Raw genomic sequence first — 19,086 nt, 5'->3', positions numbered from 1 at the left:
CTACACCGTTATCAACGTAGTAATAGTAAACGTGAAACAGTTGCAAAATTTAACAACAATAACAACAAAGCGCAGCATGCGCTTCAAAGCGTGCAATACAATTGCAGTAATTGGAATGCATACCGCTGCGTGCAGCAGCGCCGTAGACAGCAGCAGCGGTCACACTATGTCGACAACAACAAAAACCAACACAACAATGGCAACGGCAACGGCAACGCGAAGAGGGCAAAGGGCAAGCGTCCAGCAACAAGGTTGCGCAAAATATGCGACACAGCGCGCTTGTGGTAGCAGCAGCGCGCAACGGAACTACACTTGCGCAGCGGCTGCAAAAGCGCAAACGCCGCGCACGGAATCCGCATACCGCCTGACRCCATCCTTCACGCCCCGTTGCCTGTTGCTCGCGTTGCTGCTATGTTTTACACACGGTAAGTTTCTGATTGATGCAGTGTTTGAGGCGCTTATGGGTTACGCAATTTGAGGCATTTAGTGTAACACTTGAGCCGCTGTTCGTTCAAGCTTTCGCAAAAACAAATTTCGGCGAAAATATCAATTTTCACCAATGTGTGTATGATTAAATCTAATTTCCATGAAACCTTTTTGAATACCAAAAATTTCTTCATGGTTCTACGGTAGGCTTTATTCGAGCCATATTAATCATTTACCTGCGGTTTCTTTTGGCACTCTTCTGCCTTGTGAATAATGGGTGAAATCCGCCAAGTGTAGTAGCAAGGTGTTATTTTCCTCTTCCTCTACTTCTTCCGGCTGGTACTGCGTCGAATACTTTTAGAGCTGGAGTATTTTCACTCATATCGACGACATAACCTAGCCAGCGTAGCCGCTGTCTTTTAATTCGCTGAATTCAATGTCGTCGTATAACTGGTTAAGCTTATCGTTTCATCGTATGCGATATTCGTTGTGGTTAATACTCAAAAAACATAACTCTTCCGTAAAACCTTTCTCTCGAACACCCGTAACGTCGACTCTAGAGTTTGTTCATTCTTCGTCGAGAGAGAACTTTACTTCTTAATTTTCTACGCAGTAAGAAGTAGCACCAGTTGGCAAGTGTTATTCTGGGTTCGGTTTTGAGGCTAACATTGTTGTTGGTGTTAAAGCTGGTTCCAAGATAAACGAAATTATCYACGACTTCGAAGTAATGAGTGTCACCAGTAACGTGGAAGCCAAATCGCGATTTCGACGACTGTTTCTTTGATGCCAGCAGATATATGCCGACTTGCCCTCGTTAACTACCAGACCCATTTGACTCGCTTCCTTATCCATTCTAAAGAAAGCAGAACTAACTGCGCGATTGTTGAGGTCAATGATATTAATATCATTACAAGTTACATATAAGCAATTTGCGCGAATTAATTTGTCAGAAATGCCCGAATTTATGGAAGAACAAAATTGGCTTTCGCACCATTATAACGTCTCTGCCCTTGTAGCCACCATTTTTCCACAGACTTACCCCCTTTAATTTTGTATTTCCAAAACTAAAGAGGCCCTTGAAAAGACAACGCTATGCCAAGATTTTGGCAAAATTACAAAAATATTACTTTCTTAATTGCTTTGAGAATTGGAAAAAACGCTAAAAAAAAATATGCGAAAAAAAGTGCACAAAAAATAAGGTGACRTTTGAATTTAAACTGCGCGCGTCGAAGGATTTRGAGAATTATTTATTTTTTTAGGTTGCTAGTACTGTCAGTCACATCAAACTATATTCAAGCCGCAGCGAAGACGGAACTGAAGGCCATCCCGGAAAGTGACACTACAACCAGTGTTTCGAAGATTGGAAAATCCGTTGGCATAAGTGCATTGCATCGGGAGGGGACTACTTTGAAGGGAATGAAATTGATTTGGAAGAATAAATAAAGAATTTTCAAAATAAATACAATATCACCGTATTTTTTGGGCACAGTCAAATTTGGTTAGTACAGTAGACTTAAAGATTGCCAATTACTTTACATAGGACGATCGCATTTAAAAAAACCGTTTTTGATGTAGGTTTAGGACTTGGATTAAACTCAAGTCCTACATATTCCAGTGAGATTAGCCTCGCTCATGGTTGTCTTCCCATAAGCAAAGCCTTAGCACTTCTTCTCGAATTGCGGCACATAAGAAATTAACTAATCTTGTTGCATTCTTAAAAAARTTCCATTCAAAAGACAGAATGTCCTTAACAATTAACACAGTGTCTACGTTGATAGATAAAACACAATGTAATGTGATGTCCAAAACATTATATTCCAGAGATTAGTTATTTTACACCAGATCTTCGCGACTATATAAAGTATATATATATGTATATTATAAGGACTAATAAGCATAGAAGTTGGAAGTTTMAAAATTTTTGTAACATCTGCTCATTATTACATCYTTTAGTTTTGTGGGCATTCTATTTATGGTGTGTGTCCGCGCTGATAAATGTCTTTGAGAGTACAGTGTCTTCGATAAGCCTAACGTTTTTCAGTCCCCTTATTGAGATATGAACTAACAAAATGTAGGCAAGTACCGTTCTCCTCCTTCATTGCAGGCACCAGAAGTTTTATATCATCTCCAACGTATTTGGGTTTTGGGGCTTTTAATTTAAGATGTAAAATTGGGTTACCGATGTTAAGATCGATATAAGTATCGAACTCAAAATTTAACATTTAGTGATAAAATGCATGAAAGAACACAGCTAAAATGGCTTCCATATAGTACGAGTTCGTTATCATACCCATTTAGATTACCTTTTCAACCACTTCTCTTATTTCTTCGAACAATACGCTAAACTGAGGTGTTCAATTGCGCCGACTAACCGCTGTTTGAGATATCCACTTACACTTGCTATGTGCAGAATTTTTCGCCCAACCAGACGTCATTGCATATTGTTGATTTCGCTWCATCCTTTGCTTCTGATTTGTTTATTTATTTGCCTTACGATCGCAGGTACATAAATCTTTATGTATGTATGTATATATGTATGCGCATAATAATGTATATATTTACAAAAATATGTATGTAGGTGTATGTGTTCAATTACAAGCATTCGCATGCTAGACTCGACTTGACGTGAGATCGTGTCTAGAAGTGGAACGTTCATCGCTGCTGTCGAAGTGAAAGTGTTGTATTACCAAATGGTCTGTACGACGAGTAGGAATTTCTTTCGATTGGCTGGTTTTATTTTTTTCTGCTTTGTTTTTGCACGATCGGCAGCAAGTGAGGAAGAAGATCGATGAGCAGACGCTGTTACATACCTATGTATGTATGTATATGCTCCTTCTGCTTAGCACTTATTGTTGCTGAAGAAAAAGTTGTTTTAATTAAAGCATCCAAGTATGTCAAGTAGCCAAGTTGTGGAAATTGCTCATTTCCACTTGTGATAATGAGMGAGGAGCCTTTCACTTGTTGAGTTGTTATTACTATCTATATTTACTGCCAATTGTAGATATGTACATCTATTTTCAGCCATTCTTCGATTGTTTTTGATGTTGATGCTGAAAGGAGATTTTCACTGAATGCAACTTTTTATGGCAAATTCAGTTTACAACAGATACTTTCCGTTGCGCTTAGCCATTTATGCCCACAATAGTATTTCTGGTTTTCGCCAATCTTGGTTGGAAAAKATGGTAGAATAAAGCTAAGGCCTTCAGTTGATTAATTATTTTGTGAGAAAAGCACTACTAACAGTACATATTTGCAACTAATAGAAGGTCCAAGAACCTAAGRGGGTTGACAGTATAAGTTAGGATAAGTTCACGCTTAACTTACTATATTCTCGAAATCTTATTTGTACCATAGTTACAGGTCTATCCATAAGCTATAGAGCGTGTAGCAGAATTGTTAGCTGGTGAGCTGAAAAGTTCGTAGGCTGATACAAAGATGGTACTATTAATTGTTGATATGATATGATTTTTAATCACCCCTTACTTTTACAAGATACATTTCCAAATTTGGTAATTGTCAAACTATTAGTGTACGAGATATAGCACTTTGAGTGAAGTTTAGCGTTAGTTAGTTTACAAAAAATTGATCAAAAGGAGTTTCGTGTGTTAAAAAATCACTGCTTTTTGGGGAGAAAAATACTGTTGAAGCCATGGTTGGGATTGATCAATACTATTTGGGCTCTGCTCCAAAGGAACTGTTGAAAAGTGRTTTGCTAAATTTGAACTAAGTGAAATGTGCACCAAGAACGATGGAGACAGTGGACGCTCTAAGGAGGCTGTCACCAACGAAGACATCAAAAAAAGGCTACAAAATAATTTTAGATTCCCGTAAAGTGAAGTCGGTCGAGATAGCAGGCGCGCTAAAGATATCAGCTGAACGTGTACATCAYATCATTCACGAATATTTGCGATATGAGGAAGCTCTGTGCAAAGTGGGTAYCGCGCTGTGCCAAAAACAGCCACGAGTTGATGATCCGGAGCAGTATTTGGAGGTATTCAAGCTTATAAGATATGTGAAAATAGATGAAACATGGTCGRAAGTCCAATCGACAGTCATCCGAGWGGACTGCACTCGTCGAAGACGAGCCAAACCGTGGAAAAAAATAATAGTCGGCTGACAAGATAACGGATGCGCACGGAACAATTTTTATTGACTAACTTGAAAGAGGTAGAACCAATCAGGACAACTACTATTAACTGCATAGCGTTTTTGGACCGTTTGAAGGATCGCCGACAAAATGAAGAAAAACAAAAAGCCTCAAAAAAARKYMRRMCYYMARRRRAAKGYYTGCTGGAAAGAAATTTAGCAACAATGMACAAGTGATCACCGAAAATGASGTTTAGTTTTGAGCTATAATCGASAGYCYTAGCAGRTAAWTAACAACTWTTAAATCACATKTACCGAGATTGGATCAAATATGCTAAACGAAGGTGCCAAAAAAGAAAAAGATGTGAAAACTTTGTAATACCTGCCTCCAATCGCATTATTGCATCTTCTATTTGAGCTAGTGAGACGAACTCAGTGCATCATAAATTTCATAACTCAATTGTTTATTCGAAAAAAAACGCGACTSTGCCCGTTACGTCAACAAAATTAGTTAACGGTACATATTTGCGGCTAATGACGGCCTTATCATTTACGCAGCTCACATATGTATTTCATTTTACATTTTACAAACGTATATCGATTTCTTGCTCGTCAATTCGTTTGTTTCGCTTCTCTTCAATTAAATTTTTACACTTTACTACATTTCATTGCTATTGATGTCACATGGCTGCTATGACGGCCTTTTCCGAACGATGACATGTGACTGTGATGCTATGAAACGCTATATGTGAGTTAATTGTGACCGCTACCAAGCTAAGTGCACGTGATTGTCTGTGTTCGTACGTTTACCCTATTGGAAAATCTGTGCGAATCTATATTAATACCTTGTTGTTGATTTTAAGTTAGAAGCTTCTTTTCTTGGCTTAAAGTGTGGCTATAAATTTCAATAGCCTAAGCGGAAATATTCAGATATGTTTACTGTTCAGAATTCTTGTTTCAAAGCTATCATAAGAAAACCAAAACAGAGACCAAGAACCTTCGTTGACTATTGTATTAGATTGYCAAATATCTCCGTTCCGTCTTTTTKTCTTTTGAATTGCGTGGCTATGTATAAAGCGCTACAGAGCTCGTATCTGACAATACTATACATCTTTGAAAGGTCTTGACATAACCTACCAAGCGACGCTATGCATGATTAGTTTGGATATTGCATTCAACATTTAGAAAAACGCCGAAATTCGCGCTATTTTTTTCAAACATTCCGTGAGATTAATGGGGTTCTGGGGGATGGTATTCTATCACTTCGAACTACGGAGGATTGGTTTCGACGATTCAGAGCGGGTGAAAATTACATTATGACGGCGGAAGACCGATCGGATATCGATCAAATCATGGAAGGCATCGAGTAAGACCGGCATGTGGCATCTCGTGACATCGCCCAGAAGATGGGAGTCACCAAACCATTTTAAACCATCTGCAGAAGGCCGGATACACAAAAAAGCTTGATCATTTAACGCAAAAAAAGCTTCTGGACCGAATCAAAGCCAGCGATATGCTGCTGAAACTGAACGAACTCGGCCCATTTTTGAAGTGGATTGTGAGTRGCGACAAAAAATTTATCACATAAAACAATATCAAGTTAACACGGTCGTGCTCGAAGGCCGGTGAATCGTCCCAAACAGTGGCCAAGTCGGGATTGACGGACAGGAAGGTTTTGCTGTGTGTTTGGTGGGTTTGGAAGGGAAGCATCCATTAGGGGCTGCACCCACGCCTAATTCTATCATCTGCTGCGAACATCTGGACCGCTAGAAGCAGGCGATCGAGCAGCAGCGTCCACAATTGGCCAACAGGAAGRGTGTAGTATTCCACYAGGRCAACGCCAGACCACACACTTCGGTGATGTCTCGYMRGAAGCTACGCMAGCTCGGATGGGAGGTTTTATCGCATCCACCATATAGCGCGGACATAGCGCCAAGTGATTAACATCTTTTTMAGTCMATGGCGAACGCCCTTGTTGGTGTAAAGTTGAAGTCAAAAGAGGCTTATCAAAAGTGGCTGTCCGAGTTCTTCGCAAATAAAGAGGGRGGKATTKCTTTTTTATCACTAGCTTGTATCACATCGATATCCTTAAGAGCTAGTGCCAGCTTAATCTTCGGATTTTCTTAAAATTCAGACAGATACAGATACAGACTATATATCAGTAAAAGATGTAACAGATGCTAAGAGACAATTTTTATGMMAAAGTTTTCCTACASGGAGCCATATGTTATGGAGATACATCTAGGGGGTGTATTRACAGTTTTCTTTTAACTTATTTGTTTGTTGTTCACGATTTGACAAAAATAGTGTAATATGTTGTTGTAAAAATCACAGCTGTTGTAGTAAAATTAACAAATGCAGCGTGAAAATACCAAAGAACGTWAAAGCTGCGCGCATTAACTCTTAAGCGGGAGGTTTCGAGCTTGCTAAAGTGCTGGACAATATCTAGGTATGTAYGTAAACATGGCTACATATATGTACATATACCATATTATGTATTTTATGTAAATATAAAAGGCTATTTCTGACTGCTATTGTTAGCTTACGGGTTTGGTTTCGGCATTCAGTTCGCTTGGCGTAGAATTTATGGGCGTATTCACATAGCGCGGGCTGACAGCAGCCATAAAAGCAACAGCACACTCATATTTATAGAAATATTTTTTTTTTCAAATGTTATTTTTGTTGTTATATATTGAAATCAGATGTTTGTGTGTGTATGCGTCTGTTTGCACTTCCTTCATTTGTCGGCAATGCGTCATACGATCAGCGATAATGCTTGTTTAGACCGGTTTTCACTTAAAATTCATTAGAAGCCTTTGTAGATAACCATGTACATAGTTACGAACACCGTGTTTAACCATATAGTATGCTGCTAATGGTTATACCTATGTATATTTGTAGATATGTATGCAAGTACTTTGAACAGCTTCAGTTTCTATTGTACAATATGATTTATTATCCATTTCATGCACTTACTTACCAACATGCATATTTACTGATGAATGTTCGGTATTGTTATCTCGGGAATTTTGTAGATACTTGATAGTTTATTGTGAGCTTAATTAAAGACTTCTTAGAACATTATATTCACTACAAGCTAATAAATAATAAATAGTAATACAGTAATAAATTATGGAACATCTTGTTCAGATTTATGATCTTGAGACTTATATATATATGAGGCATCTTATTAGAAGCCATCCGAGGAATGAAAGTACTTCCTCACTGGAATGTGGATAGCGGTACTTCTAAAGTTCTGCTAAGTGTTATTCCCAGACTTTAAGCGTGGTTTTGAGTTATTAATTCCGTGGGCAATCTCGTTTTGAGGCCATTCACCGAACGTGCGACGCGTTTGATGGTCGCTCGGCACCAATTCTTACAGGAGTTGATCCAATCAAGACTTCCATAAAGTGGATGGACGCGATGACGGTTGAACACATTCGRGTATTCATTGATACTCTGCTCCACAGCAGTCGTAGCGCCTTCGGTGCGCACTGTACGATGTCTCGGAGGATGCGTATTATGCACTWGAGTTATCCATTGGAGCGATCCATGGTCGTTTGAAKAACCGACTCTGCAGAGCGTTTACGTCGACCGAATCGCTGATGACCTCACTTAAAGCATTATTACGTCCATWGAGCTCCTRGGTGATAACCAAGTTATAGTTTTATCAAGCAGCTTAGTGGATTTAGTAAAAACTTTTCCACCCCTGCTGCYCAATGTCTCTTAGGTTGGAGTATTATTAGCCGTATAATATGGCCCTTCTCATCCGGCTGAAGGCTGGGTATTCGCATAGATAATGTWMATCCATTTTTGCATCTTTCGCGCAATCTTTGCATTACTCCGCATCCACTTATAAGACTTAGTATTTCCGCTACGGATGACCTTAATTGCCGCTTGGCTATCCACTAGAATGTTTATGGACTTGCTGGTTTGAACAAAAACGCACTTGGCATCTTCTGTTATGCCAACAATTTCAGCCTGAAAGACTGAATTGTATTCATTTAGTTTGAATCTGCATTCTGTGTACGTATTAGTAAAGAAGATGCACGCTCCTGTTCCTATTTTTCCTTTGATCCATCAGTGAATATGTAGATTTCACTGCTGAAACTGTCAATGACAGAACCATTGGTCAAATCTTCTCTCCTGAGTAATGAAAACTTTGTGTTTAGCTCCTTGTGGGTCTCTTTTTCTTGGTTATATTGCCAGCTTAACCAGAGTTCATTCACACGATCAAGTATGATACTAAGTCCGTAGAGACGCCTAGCCTGGCTCCAATACCATTGCCTCATACCTCATTTGTATTTGTATGGGATGGATGTGAAGGATAACCTCCAGCRCSTTTTGGTCCTTTTTGGCACTTAGCGCCGGCCCCAACCGAGCCAAAACCGACACTGAARATTAGTTTTCAATGGCAGTTTTGATACTCCAAAATCCATCAAAGAATAATTAAAAGTTGTGTTCACTTGTTCACTTATAAAAACTCTGTGGAATCTATTAATCTCTTTTCTGAGAAGGGTTTCAGTTGACCTCTCATGTGTGATCTTATTGTGATGTTTTTTAAGTTCTTTTAATGTACTTGAAAATAATGAAATTTGCTAAAGACTCTTGACTCGGAAAGTCATCTATAATTTGAATTAGCTATATGTATACCTACCTCGGCTAAGAAAGTTATATTCTAATAACCATAATATTGCAATAAAAAGTGCTATTGAAGAAGATAATTCTTGAAGAGAATATGTGAATGGCAAAAGTATTAGCATGGACCAGTAAAATAAGTCGGCGATATCGAGAGCATAACCCTTTGGCATTATCTAGAGTACTCTTTATGAATTGTTAACGAACACCACCCAGTCAAACAAACCCAAAGGAGAGCTCCACAAATAGTGATGTCTCTGGATATGAGGAACAATTATGCAAWTKTGATCACAAYGGAYGATCCATTTATARGCATTTTTTTCATTWGCCCKTTTTTKACAGATCACGCGTGAGTCGTGTACACCTTATGCAACAACTGAAACCGCTAAATCTACTCAAGCGACATCGATTGCCGCATTTATGATGAMGAAAATCCTGAAGAAATTCAAGAGCTGCCTTTTTAATCCAGCAAAAACAACGTATTGGTGTGGTTTTAGGCGAAAGGAATCATCAGTTCATTATTYTTCAAAAATGATGACTGTGAGAACATAACAGCAGATAATTTCATGTTTTGCACCGCTGGATTGGAAATCGAAATCGAATAATATCACACCGTTAGACTTTCTTCTGTGAGGATATGTAAAGTCTAAAGTCTGTGCGGAGAATCCCGTTTCGATTCAGGTCTTAGGGCAAAACATCACAGTTACCRGTCTAAAACGAGTTATCAAAAATTGGACTCAACGGATGGACCATCTACGACGTAGTCATCAAAAAATAAATGCCAATGAATATTCTTTAGAACATTTTGAAGTTTCTGTGTTTTTTCTTAAAAAATAAACTAGGAAACTTCGAAGTGGATCACCCTTTAGTATAATAAAGGAAATTGAAGTTTTAGCCTGTGGGGTCTGAGTCAGAAATATAGAATATATTAATCAATGCTGGAACTGTGACTTTTTACTTATGAACAAGGAATCAACTATCAATTTAGTTCGCTGGGATTCAGTTCTGATACACAACATCGAATGTTGTTATTTCCATAGAAGTTTTGGAGATGAACATACAATATTTACAATATCAAGGAATTCGTCGATAAATTAGACTGATTAAGAAGTAGTGATGAATTTTAAAAGCAGAAAATAGAATGAAAGTGCTATCACCATATTAGTAGGGTCCAATATTGGGAAAATAGATTCGGTTGATATTTTTAACTTTCTTTCGGTGGTGCGGTGACCACCTGTCAATTTTTTTTAAAACATTATACATCCAACAAAATTCCTAAAATTGAATAAAATCGCTTAAGGAATAGGCATATGGAATTGCAATAATAAAAAAATATGTCATAAAGGGTAYATAACTTCCACACATTCTATAAAGAATCTCAAAAATATGCCGTGAGATCAAATTCAAAAAGTTTGAGATTATTTGTAACCCACATATGCATGTATTCTGACACACCCTCGAAAAACCATACATGATAGACAAATGAAGCGTGTCTGCTGCTTGACTAAATCTAATTTTCTAATAAGTGGCTTCTAAAGAGCGTAATATTTTCTCATGTAACACAGGTATATATATGTATATCCCAAACATATGTACGTATGTATGCAATCAGGTACAAGCTGTGTCAATAAACGCGAACGCATATGGTGGATAGAGCTGCGCTATAAAGGGCGCTGAACCAAGGTTTCCACATTGTTTTCATTACGCTGTTTGTTGTTTTTTCCAGTTGTAAACGCGTTTTCTGCGCTTCGGTACCTTAAAATTGTTGTTGTAGATGCATAGGTCTACCGCTGATTCATTTCCTGAAAATGCTAAGCAATTACAAACATACATACTACATATATCCAGTGTTTGTATGTAAATATCAGACATTGTACCTAGTTGTTACCTGATCGTTAGTTCGCCTTACAGCTCGCCAACCTTTGGGAAGWCACATATACWTATATATATATATGTATGTATGTTATGTACTTCGTTTTGGGACCGCGAAGCARCGAATTGCCGAAAACAAAATGATAAAAACAGGTTTTGAACGCGTAGCATAAACAAAAGCCGCTCTTTGTCGCGTCATACGACCCGAACACCGTCGCGCCGCTCTTGCACATTCCATACGCATGGCTATGAGCTTWTAGCGGTTGTCTGAACGAAAGAGCCGATGAATCAAATGGCACAAATGCTGCGCCCGCATAACTTAGCGTGATCAACAACAGCAACAACAAAAAAGTCAATGATAAAATGAAAACAAAAACTTAAATATGACAGATTCGTGTCGACTGCTTGCAGCGGATTGTGCAGACGCATACGAAATTTGGAGCAAATATTGTTGCTCATAAACGAGATATGCACGTGGGTATGCACCAAGCATTTGCAGTTGGTTTATTTTTTCGTGGTGTCGCTGTTTTGAAAAATGAGGCGCTCTCTGACTTCGGAAGTAACGATTTAGGGGCTCCGTAAACAGTATTTGCGATGTCATGTATTGTAACTTTTTTTAACCTCAAAAGCACTCGAACCTCTTTGTTAGAAGTTTCAAAGTCATCCTAGTTCCAAATTATTCTATTAGAGCTTTTACAAAAAGTAACAGTACCTCGGGAATAATGAAATCTGGTGCTAAAGGGTTGTTATTTCATATACACCAATCTTTATGGAGTCTTATTACAAAGCTTAAGGCTTCAGAGGTCTGGTAAAAGGTCTGATATTTAAAATTACTTTCAATGATATACAACAGTCTTTGGAATATAGATTCGTCACCGAATTCTGCTTCTGTCAGCTAGGGTAAAACTTTTATAATTTCTAAAGTCAATATTCTTCATCATTTTGGAAGAGATTGTAAAGATAGTTTTGAACACATGTACATATGTATGTCTGGATGTTTTACTCCGATCTGAACAATTTGTTCGGAGATTATAGCGATGCCTAAGGTAATAATCCAAGACTAGTCTTGTGAAAGTACCTTRTCACATAAAAAAGTTTTGATCGGCCGGTTTGGATGGCAGATACATGCCAAAGTWATCCGATATCGGTGATTCCAAGAAATTAGCAATTTAGGATCAATATTTCAAAGACTGGGAACAACTTCGCATATATGAAGACAGACACGGCTAAATAGACTCTAGCATTTCGACTGGTAACTGGCGAATGTCATGCGTGATGTTTTCCTCCTAGGCCTGGATYGAAGCAGTATTGTTCGCACAGACTTGAGACTTTAAATATGTATAGTATATCCACAGCAAAAARTATAAAGGTGTGATATCACACGATCTTGGTAGGTAATCGACGGGCCCAAAACGTACAATTATCAATAAATTCATTGATTGATGTCTTCCACAGTCTTCGTGTACAGCTAAGACAGCAATATTTTTTTCACTGCGTACTGGACTTGGACTATTCGGTCGAATGTTATTCAGTAATGACTGCTGGGTCCCAAGATGGGTGATGTACGCTTTTAGGCCGATTTGTAAACGTTTTTCAGGACAAATTCCAAACARTATTGAACAAAATAGGATGACAGCTTGCCAAGGACTCGCGAGTGATCTGTCATACTGTAAAAAGGCTATTGAAAAAAGCACCTCCACTTGGATCACCTTGCTGAATCCTTAATATATGGATCTTTTAAAAATCTGCGATCTTTTAAAAATTACGTCTCTAATTAAAACCTGCTTGGTTGTGTAAGATTTGAAACGCAGCTAATAATTTTGGTCTTAGCAACGACTTTACCCAAAAAATTCAGGTAAATAATTATTACTGAGATGCAGTATGGACTTTTAAGCTTCAGYCGCACGATTTTGGCTGCTAGAAAGRCACGTATTAAATAACACGTTCCATAGTTTGCGATTGCTAACAAACTGATTCGAAATCCTTAACTGGGGAAGCTCACAGAACGTCGCTTTATGAACTCCACGGAGTTTTCCAAGCAAACTCAATAACTTTCCGCATTTAAGAGAGAAAAAAAATGTAGTATTTCGAAACGGAGCTCAAATGCATTGTCTGMATTGATGAACGTAACGTCATGTTAGAACCAAAATGTTGAGGTAAGCGGTCAATCCTCTACGGAATCACTACTGTATCCTGAAAGAGACTTTGGCCAAACATTCTTTTATACGATTAAGAATGTAAAGGAATGTATGAGTGAGAACTACTCAAATAAGTTTTTTGGAAAACGAAGTCGTTACAGACTCTCTGAGCTTTCATAGTCAGTTCTACGAACTGAAAAATCCGTTATTCTCAGTGTGATATGTACTTAATTGAGACATTAATTAMGACTCAATTTGGCAATAATAAWGTTTTWWATTAAAAAAAAATATATATGTATGTTTWAAAGTGTGTATATTGAATGAGCAACAATAAATTGTGTTGCGTGCCACAATGCGCAATCGTCAGTTGCAACAAGCGCYACTTTCTAATCAGATATTCACAGGCATTGCATGTCGAATTTTTTTATTCGGCGGATTGCAATTGCATTGCAAGCAACAAATTTCGACTGATACATAGGTATATAAATATATCCGTATGTAAGTAATTATGTGCGCTAATATGTATATAAGTACATATATATTTACTTACAAAGTTAATTGAAATCGCAAATACTWTCAACTCATCAAACCATTAATTTGGCACAATGAAACCCATACATACTCGTATTATTGTTCACTGAACATGAAGCAAACTAAATCACTACATATTCAACAAAATGTACAAATTTGTAAGCATACATACGTACATACATATGTATATGCCTATAAAACTTAGAGTTTCTTATACCCTAAACAGGNGAGAGTATTATAGTTTTGTTCACATAACGGTTGTTTGTAAGTCCTAAAACTAAAAGAGTCAGATATAGGGTTATATATACCAAAGCGATCAGGGTGACGAGTAGAATTGAAATCCGGATGTCTGTCTGTCCTTCCGTCCGTCTGACTTGAGTTAAAATTGAGATATTTTTTGGATCCATAAGAAGGTTAAGTTCGAAGATGGGCAAAATCGGCCCACTGCCATGCCCACAAAATGGCGAAACCGAAAGCCTATAAAGTGTCATAACTAAGCCATAAATAAAGGTACTAAAGTGAAATTTGGCACAAAGGATCGTATTAGGGAGTGGCATAGTTGGACGTAATTTTTTTGGAAAAGTGGGTGTGGCTTCGGTATATAATAATTTCTTAACAGCCTGATGACATGTACGAAATATGAATTAAATCGGTTGACAAACACGCTTTCTTCCAATATAACGCTATTTTGGATTCCATCTGATGGAATATAATATATACATTAGGAACCAATGATGAAAGCGAAATAAAGCTTTACACAAATACGGTATTTGAGTTGAGGTATCCCTTGTGGAAAATTGTCGTGATCGGACTATAACTTTTCAAGGTCCCTGATATCGATCGCGAAGAACTCAGTGACTACCTAATCTAACCTAATTTTTCACCGAAAATATCGGTAAATTTATCAGATATTTTCATCTAATTCAGAGGGCATCATTTTTATACTCTCGCAATAAAGTTGCTAATAACGGTATATATCGTTAGATATATGGTTACATATTCCAAAGTGATCAGGGTGACGAGTAGAGTTGAAATCCGTCTATCCATCCGTGCAAGCTGTAACTTGAGTAAAAATTGAGATCTCTTGATGAAACTTGTCATTCGAGAGTATAAAATGTTCGGTGACACCCGAACTTAGCCCTTCCTTACATGTTAATTTTAAATTTAGTATGACTGTCAGTGAAATCTGTGCCAGATGTCACATCAAAATAATCACAAGTGCTTAATATACGCTTATCTTTCTGAAATACCTTAAATTCATTCGGCAATCTTTACGATAAATAAAATTAGTCAACAAATAAGTTCCATTAAATTATGTGTGCGGAATCAAATTTCTGATACCGAAACATTCAGAATTGTTACATGTAGAAAAGACTTTCGGTGACAAGTGTTTTTCATGAGCAAATGTTTTTGACCACGCCCAGGACTGCCTTCATCAGCAACAGATGATCAACTCAACTATTAAATATAAAAATGTGTGCCTTTTTGAAAGATCATTTGGGTCTAAGAGAAGTAAAAGCACGATTTCCGATTATATGGATGTCATGAAACGTATTATTACTGGCCACGAGTCTGGAATCTCGGCCGACTATCGTGAGAAGTATGGGCCGTTTGGAGTCAATTGAAGGCATTACTGTTCCGGAAATTGACTTTAGCACTGCTTCGAGGATTTGAAAACACATTGACAGAAGTGTATTCTGATTAAGGATGATTACTTTGAGGAGTACGACATAGTTTTTGAAGAAAAAATTCAGAATTTTAATATTATGACAATGTCTTACTATTTTTTGCTCATACCTTTTAGTATATAAAAAATGCACTTGTGAAGGGTATATAGTTTTGGTGCAACAGAAGTTAGCTTCTTTCATGTTTTACATTATTATTATTATATTTTTTTATAGACTTTTCATTTTCATTAACGTTTTTTGTAGTTATATTGTATTTTAATTTATTTAATTTTTTTTCTAATTTTGCTTTATTTTATCATCTTATTTGTGTTCATATATCTGCTTAGTTTGCTTTTTCTACACAATCGTATTATTTGCACTGGCTTAAATCGCTTGGCTTACTTTTACAAACTGCWGTTGATGTTTTAAGATTCCAACACAAATTATGCAAATTTTTAAAGCACAGTTACAAAGGCGTTATATAAGTTTTTATAGTTCATATTGCCAAAAATAAACATTAACATCTACTTGAATGAACATACTGTTAAAGTAAAAGGTGGTTACTTCACAATGATTTCATTTTTGAATGGCACAATACTTTAGTATCGACAGTTCACTATACAAATAATGCCGTCGTTTAAGTTTTTGATTTATGGAGGCTTGAATTATGGCACTTTGTGTTAGRTTAATTTCGGTTGATAAAGCTTTCGGCGAACAGAGGTGTACGAAACTTTTCAAAAACTTCTCAAAGGTAGTTAAGACGAGTATGTGGGGCGGAAGCTTTACACTTAAAAAAAACCACAAAAATAACTTAAGTATAAAATTTTAAATTCAGTTGGCCATTATTAACGAGAATAATCCATCCCAAATCGTGTAAATGTACTTGTAGTATATAATAATATTACATAGTCAATTCTACAGATAAAAATAAAAAATTAAATCCGAAAGTCTCCTCCACATAAGCTACTTCCAAATGGAGCTAMTTTATGGACCCGATACAGTTTCCATTTCCACCGCACMACGATGSKTTCAACGTTTTMGTTCTGSTGTAGAGKTGRTCGAAGATGCGCCACGATCCGGARGGAAAACAAAAAAAACTCAAAAACTTGGATGATCTTTGGGCTGGAATTTAGGAGGCATGGCATACCATTTCACGAAGTAGATGCCAGAAACTGTTGCAGAGCTTAAGTCGCAGATGTCAAGCAGTCTTGAAAAATCGTGGCTATAGAACAAATTGTTAACGTGGTAATGAGAATATAGTAACTTTGTTTAAATTCGTTCTTATAAATCATTCGGAAGTGTGCTATTTCTGTGTTCAGCCAAAATCAGTGAACGGTGAAAAAAATTTCAAAGGTAAATAATTCTTGCGTTTCTTAACGCTTTGGAGCGGGTTCATTCAGATTCAGTTAGTGCTGTTAAGAGACAAGCAGCGGATGGATATGTAGATTTCCATAATTCAAATATAAAGTATTAAAAACGTGCATCGGCAATTTTAAATTTGCTAATCCAGGTTTCCTACTACTTTGTTTCTTAATAGCTGTTATCAGTTCCTGATACAGGATAGTGTGCATGTAACTAATTAAAAACATATAATCGTTATTCTAACTCTATTTGGATATTCTGTTATATTTCATTTATGTCAGTGTTATGTTCTAATCGCCGACATATAGGGAAACTTATTGATCAAGAATAAAAAAAGGGCCCATCCCGGTCTGTTGGTGATATGGTGTGTTATAAAAAGTTCATGCTAAAACTTTGCACTACCTTTCTATTTTTCTGAAACATACTTATTTAACAACCGTTTTGTAACACCTCTAGAGTACAAAGTTGATACATTGCCACAATTTATTGACGTTAACATATTTCGGATTAAAACCGAAAACGGGTTTAAGATTAATAGAGTGAGGAGAAAACGATTTTATTAATTAACCAACGTATGTACGTAATATATCATGTAGTACAATCAYTGAACCCAATTGAACTTTTCTCTGAAATTAGTTGCAATGCATTAACCCGCAATTAAGTAGGTATGGCGAATACAAGGGTTGCCAAAGGCGCTGGGTATAATGGGCACTCTAAAGTTGCCTCATTGAAAATTGTGTTAACTGATATAATAGCTCTGAGGTACATATATGAAAATGAGGTTCGCTAGAAAAACGAAGCCAAGAACATATCAGAAGAGGGGAGGGCCATTAAAAACGATATATTTAAGTTCATATAYTGCTGTTCATATTTATGGATTAGCAAAGGCTTATRAAAAGATATGGCTCTAGGAATTTCYGCGGTCTTGCATATCACTTTCAATAATATTCCAACTTATATGATGTTTAAAATTGTATCAAATACTTAACCGATCATCGCTTTTCTATTTGAGATCTGTATATGATCTCTAGGTTAATCGCCAGATTTGACTATATGTGACTTTTTAATATTCGAAACCGAAAAATCGGATTTCTTAAAAATATTTATTGATTCTGTTTGCAACGAAATCTAAGTGGACAAGTTCTAAGTATGTTTGATCTTGAATATATGTCGTCACATACTCACAGAACTAAACGAATATGATATATGAAATAAACCAGGAACTAGACAGATGTTCTTTCATCGACATATGCTCCAAAAAGTGTTCCAATATCTCTCGAAACGAATGAATCTTCGGATTTCAGTTTAAATATGAAAAATTGAAACCGACGACTATTAGTTTCATAAAATTTGTTCTTAAAAAGATATTTTTTGTTTCTGGAATTAWAAAATAGGTCAGTGGTCATCTTACAATAAAATCATTATGAACCGCTTAAAAGTGCGATTACAATTCGTTGCTTTTCCTATAGCCCTATAATTGTCTAAACTTGTTTTTTTTTTTTTGTTTTGTTCTCATAATATTAATCCTTAATTCGAGATACCAAATAAGCCGCTCTTCCAACCCAAAGAAGGTCTATCTTTCTTTCTTAAAAAAATATAATAAAAAGTAATGAATATAATTTTTGGGCCTCCAAGTTATTTGTATTAACCATCAGCAATGAGGACTAAAAACTGAATAGATTACAGAAACGTTTTTCCGCGACAGTGTTGGTCTCTCGTAGACAATTTCAAAGCTTCACTTTGAATAAATATTTGTTTCATAGAGATTTATTAGCCACCAGGGGTACCTCTCAACCCATTCATTGTAGCATATWTGCAATCTTAAAATTATATTATATTTAATAAAAATATTTAGTACTTATACTCGTCATTTCTTTGGCAAATCAACWTTTGTAGCTACCCTCGTAAAACCACATGTTAAGCCACAATTTATTACTCCTCCAACTTTCGCACTTTCGAAAATTTAAATTAGCTGCAACTAATTACATTAAAACATTTTTAGATCAAACAGCAAATCAACGAAGAACAATGCGGCTTCCACAAATTATTAGAAGCATTGAGATTAAGCTCACAGCTATGTTACAAAAAACTGTTGACGAAGAAAGGGAAGAATGGGCATTAGGCTGTTGACTTTCCCAGCACAAGTTATGAGTTATAAATGCATACTAATATATTTTGAACGATGCTACTATGCATATTAGGGTGGTGCTAAATTGACGAAATTTTGTCAATTTTTTTCTCTCCAAGAACCGTTTCACAGATGTCGAAATCAGACTACTATATAGTATATAGCATACAACTGCCATACAAGCAGAAAGAGCGGAATCGAGTGCTTACATGGAAAATGTGCTCATTTGAGGAGATAT

The 19,086-nt window shown here is 36.7% G+C and overlaps 1 protein-coding gene across 1 annotated transcript in view; it reads left to right on the top strand.

Annotated features, from left to right (window-relative positions):
- The window catches only part of LOC108978652 (protein crumbs), a gene marked incomplete in the record, with an annotated part of 54,763 nt that overhangs the window by 1,139 nt on the left and 34,538 nt on the right, over positions 1 to 19,086 (top strand). The window contains 1 exon segment of the mRNA XM_018949029.1: positions 1 to 425. Within this exon segment, the coding sequence (XP_018804574.1) occupies positions 77 to 425 (349 nt within the window).

This window comes from Bactrocera latifrons, unplaced genomic scaffold, assembly GCF_001853355.1.
Source record: "Bactrocera latifrons isolate USDA-ARS-PBARC rearing strain unplaced genomic scaffold, ASM185335v1 scaffold_125, whole genome shotgun sequence".
In the NCBI taxonomy this organism is placed as follows: domain Eukaryota; kingdom Metazoa; phylum Arthropoda; class Insecta; order Diptera; family Tephritidae; genus Bactrocera; species Bactrocera latifrons.
This window is presented reverse-complemented; position numbering and strand designations above follow the sequence as displayed.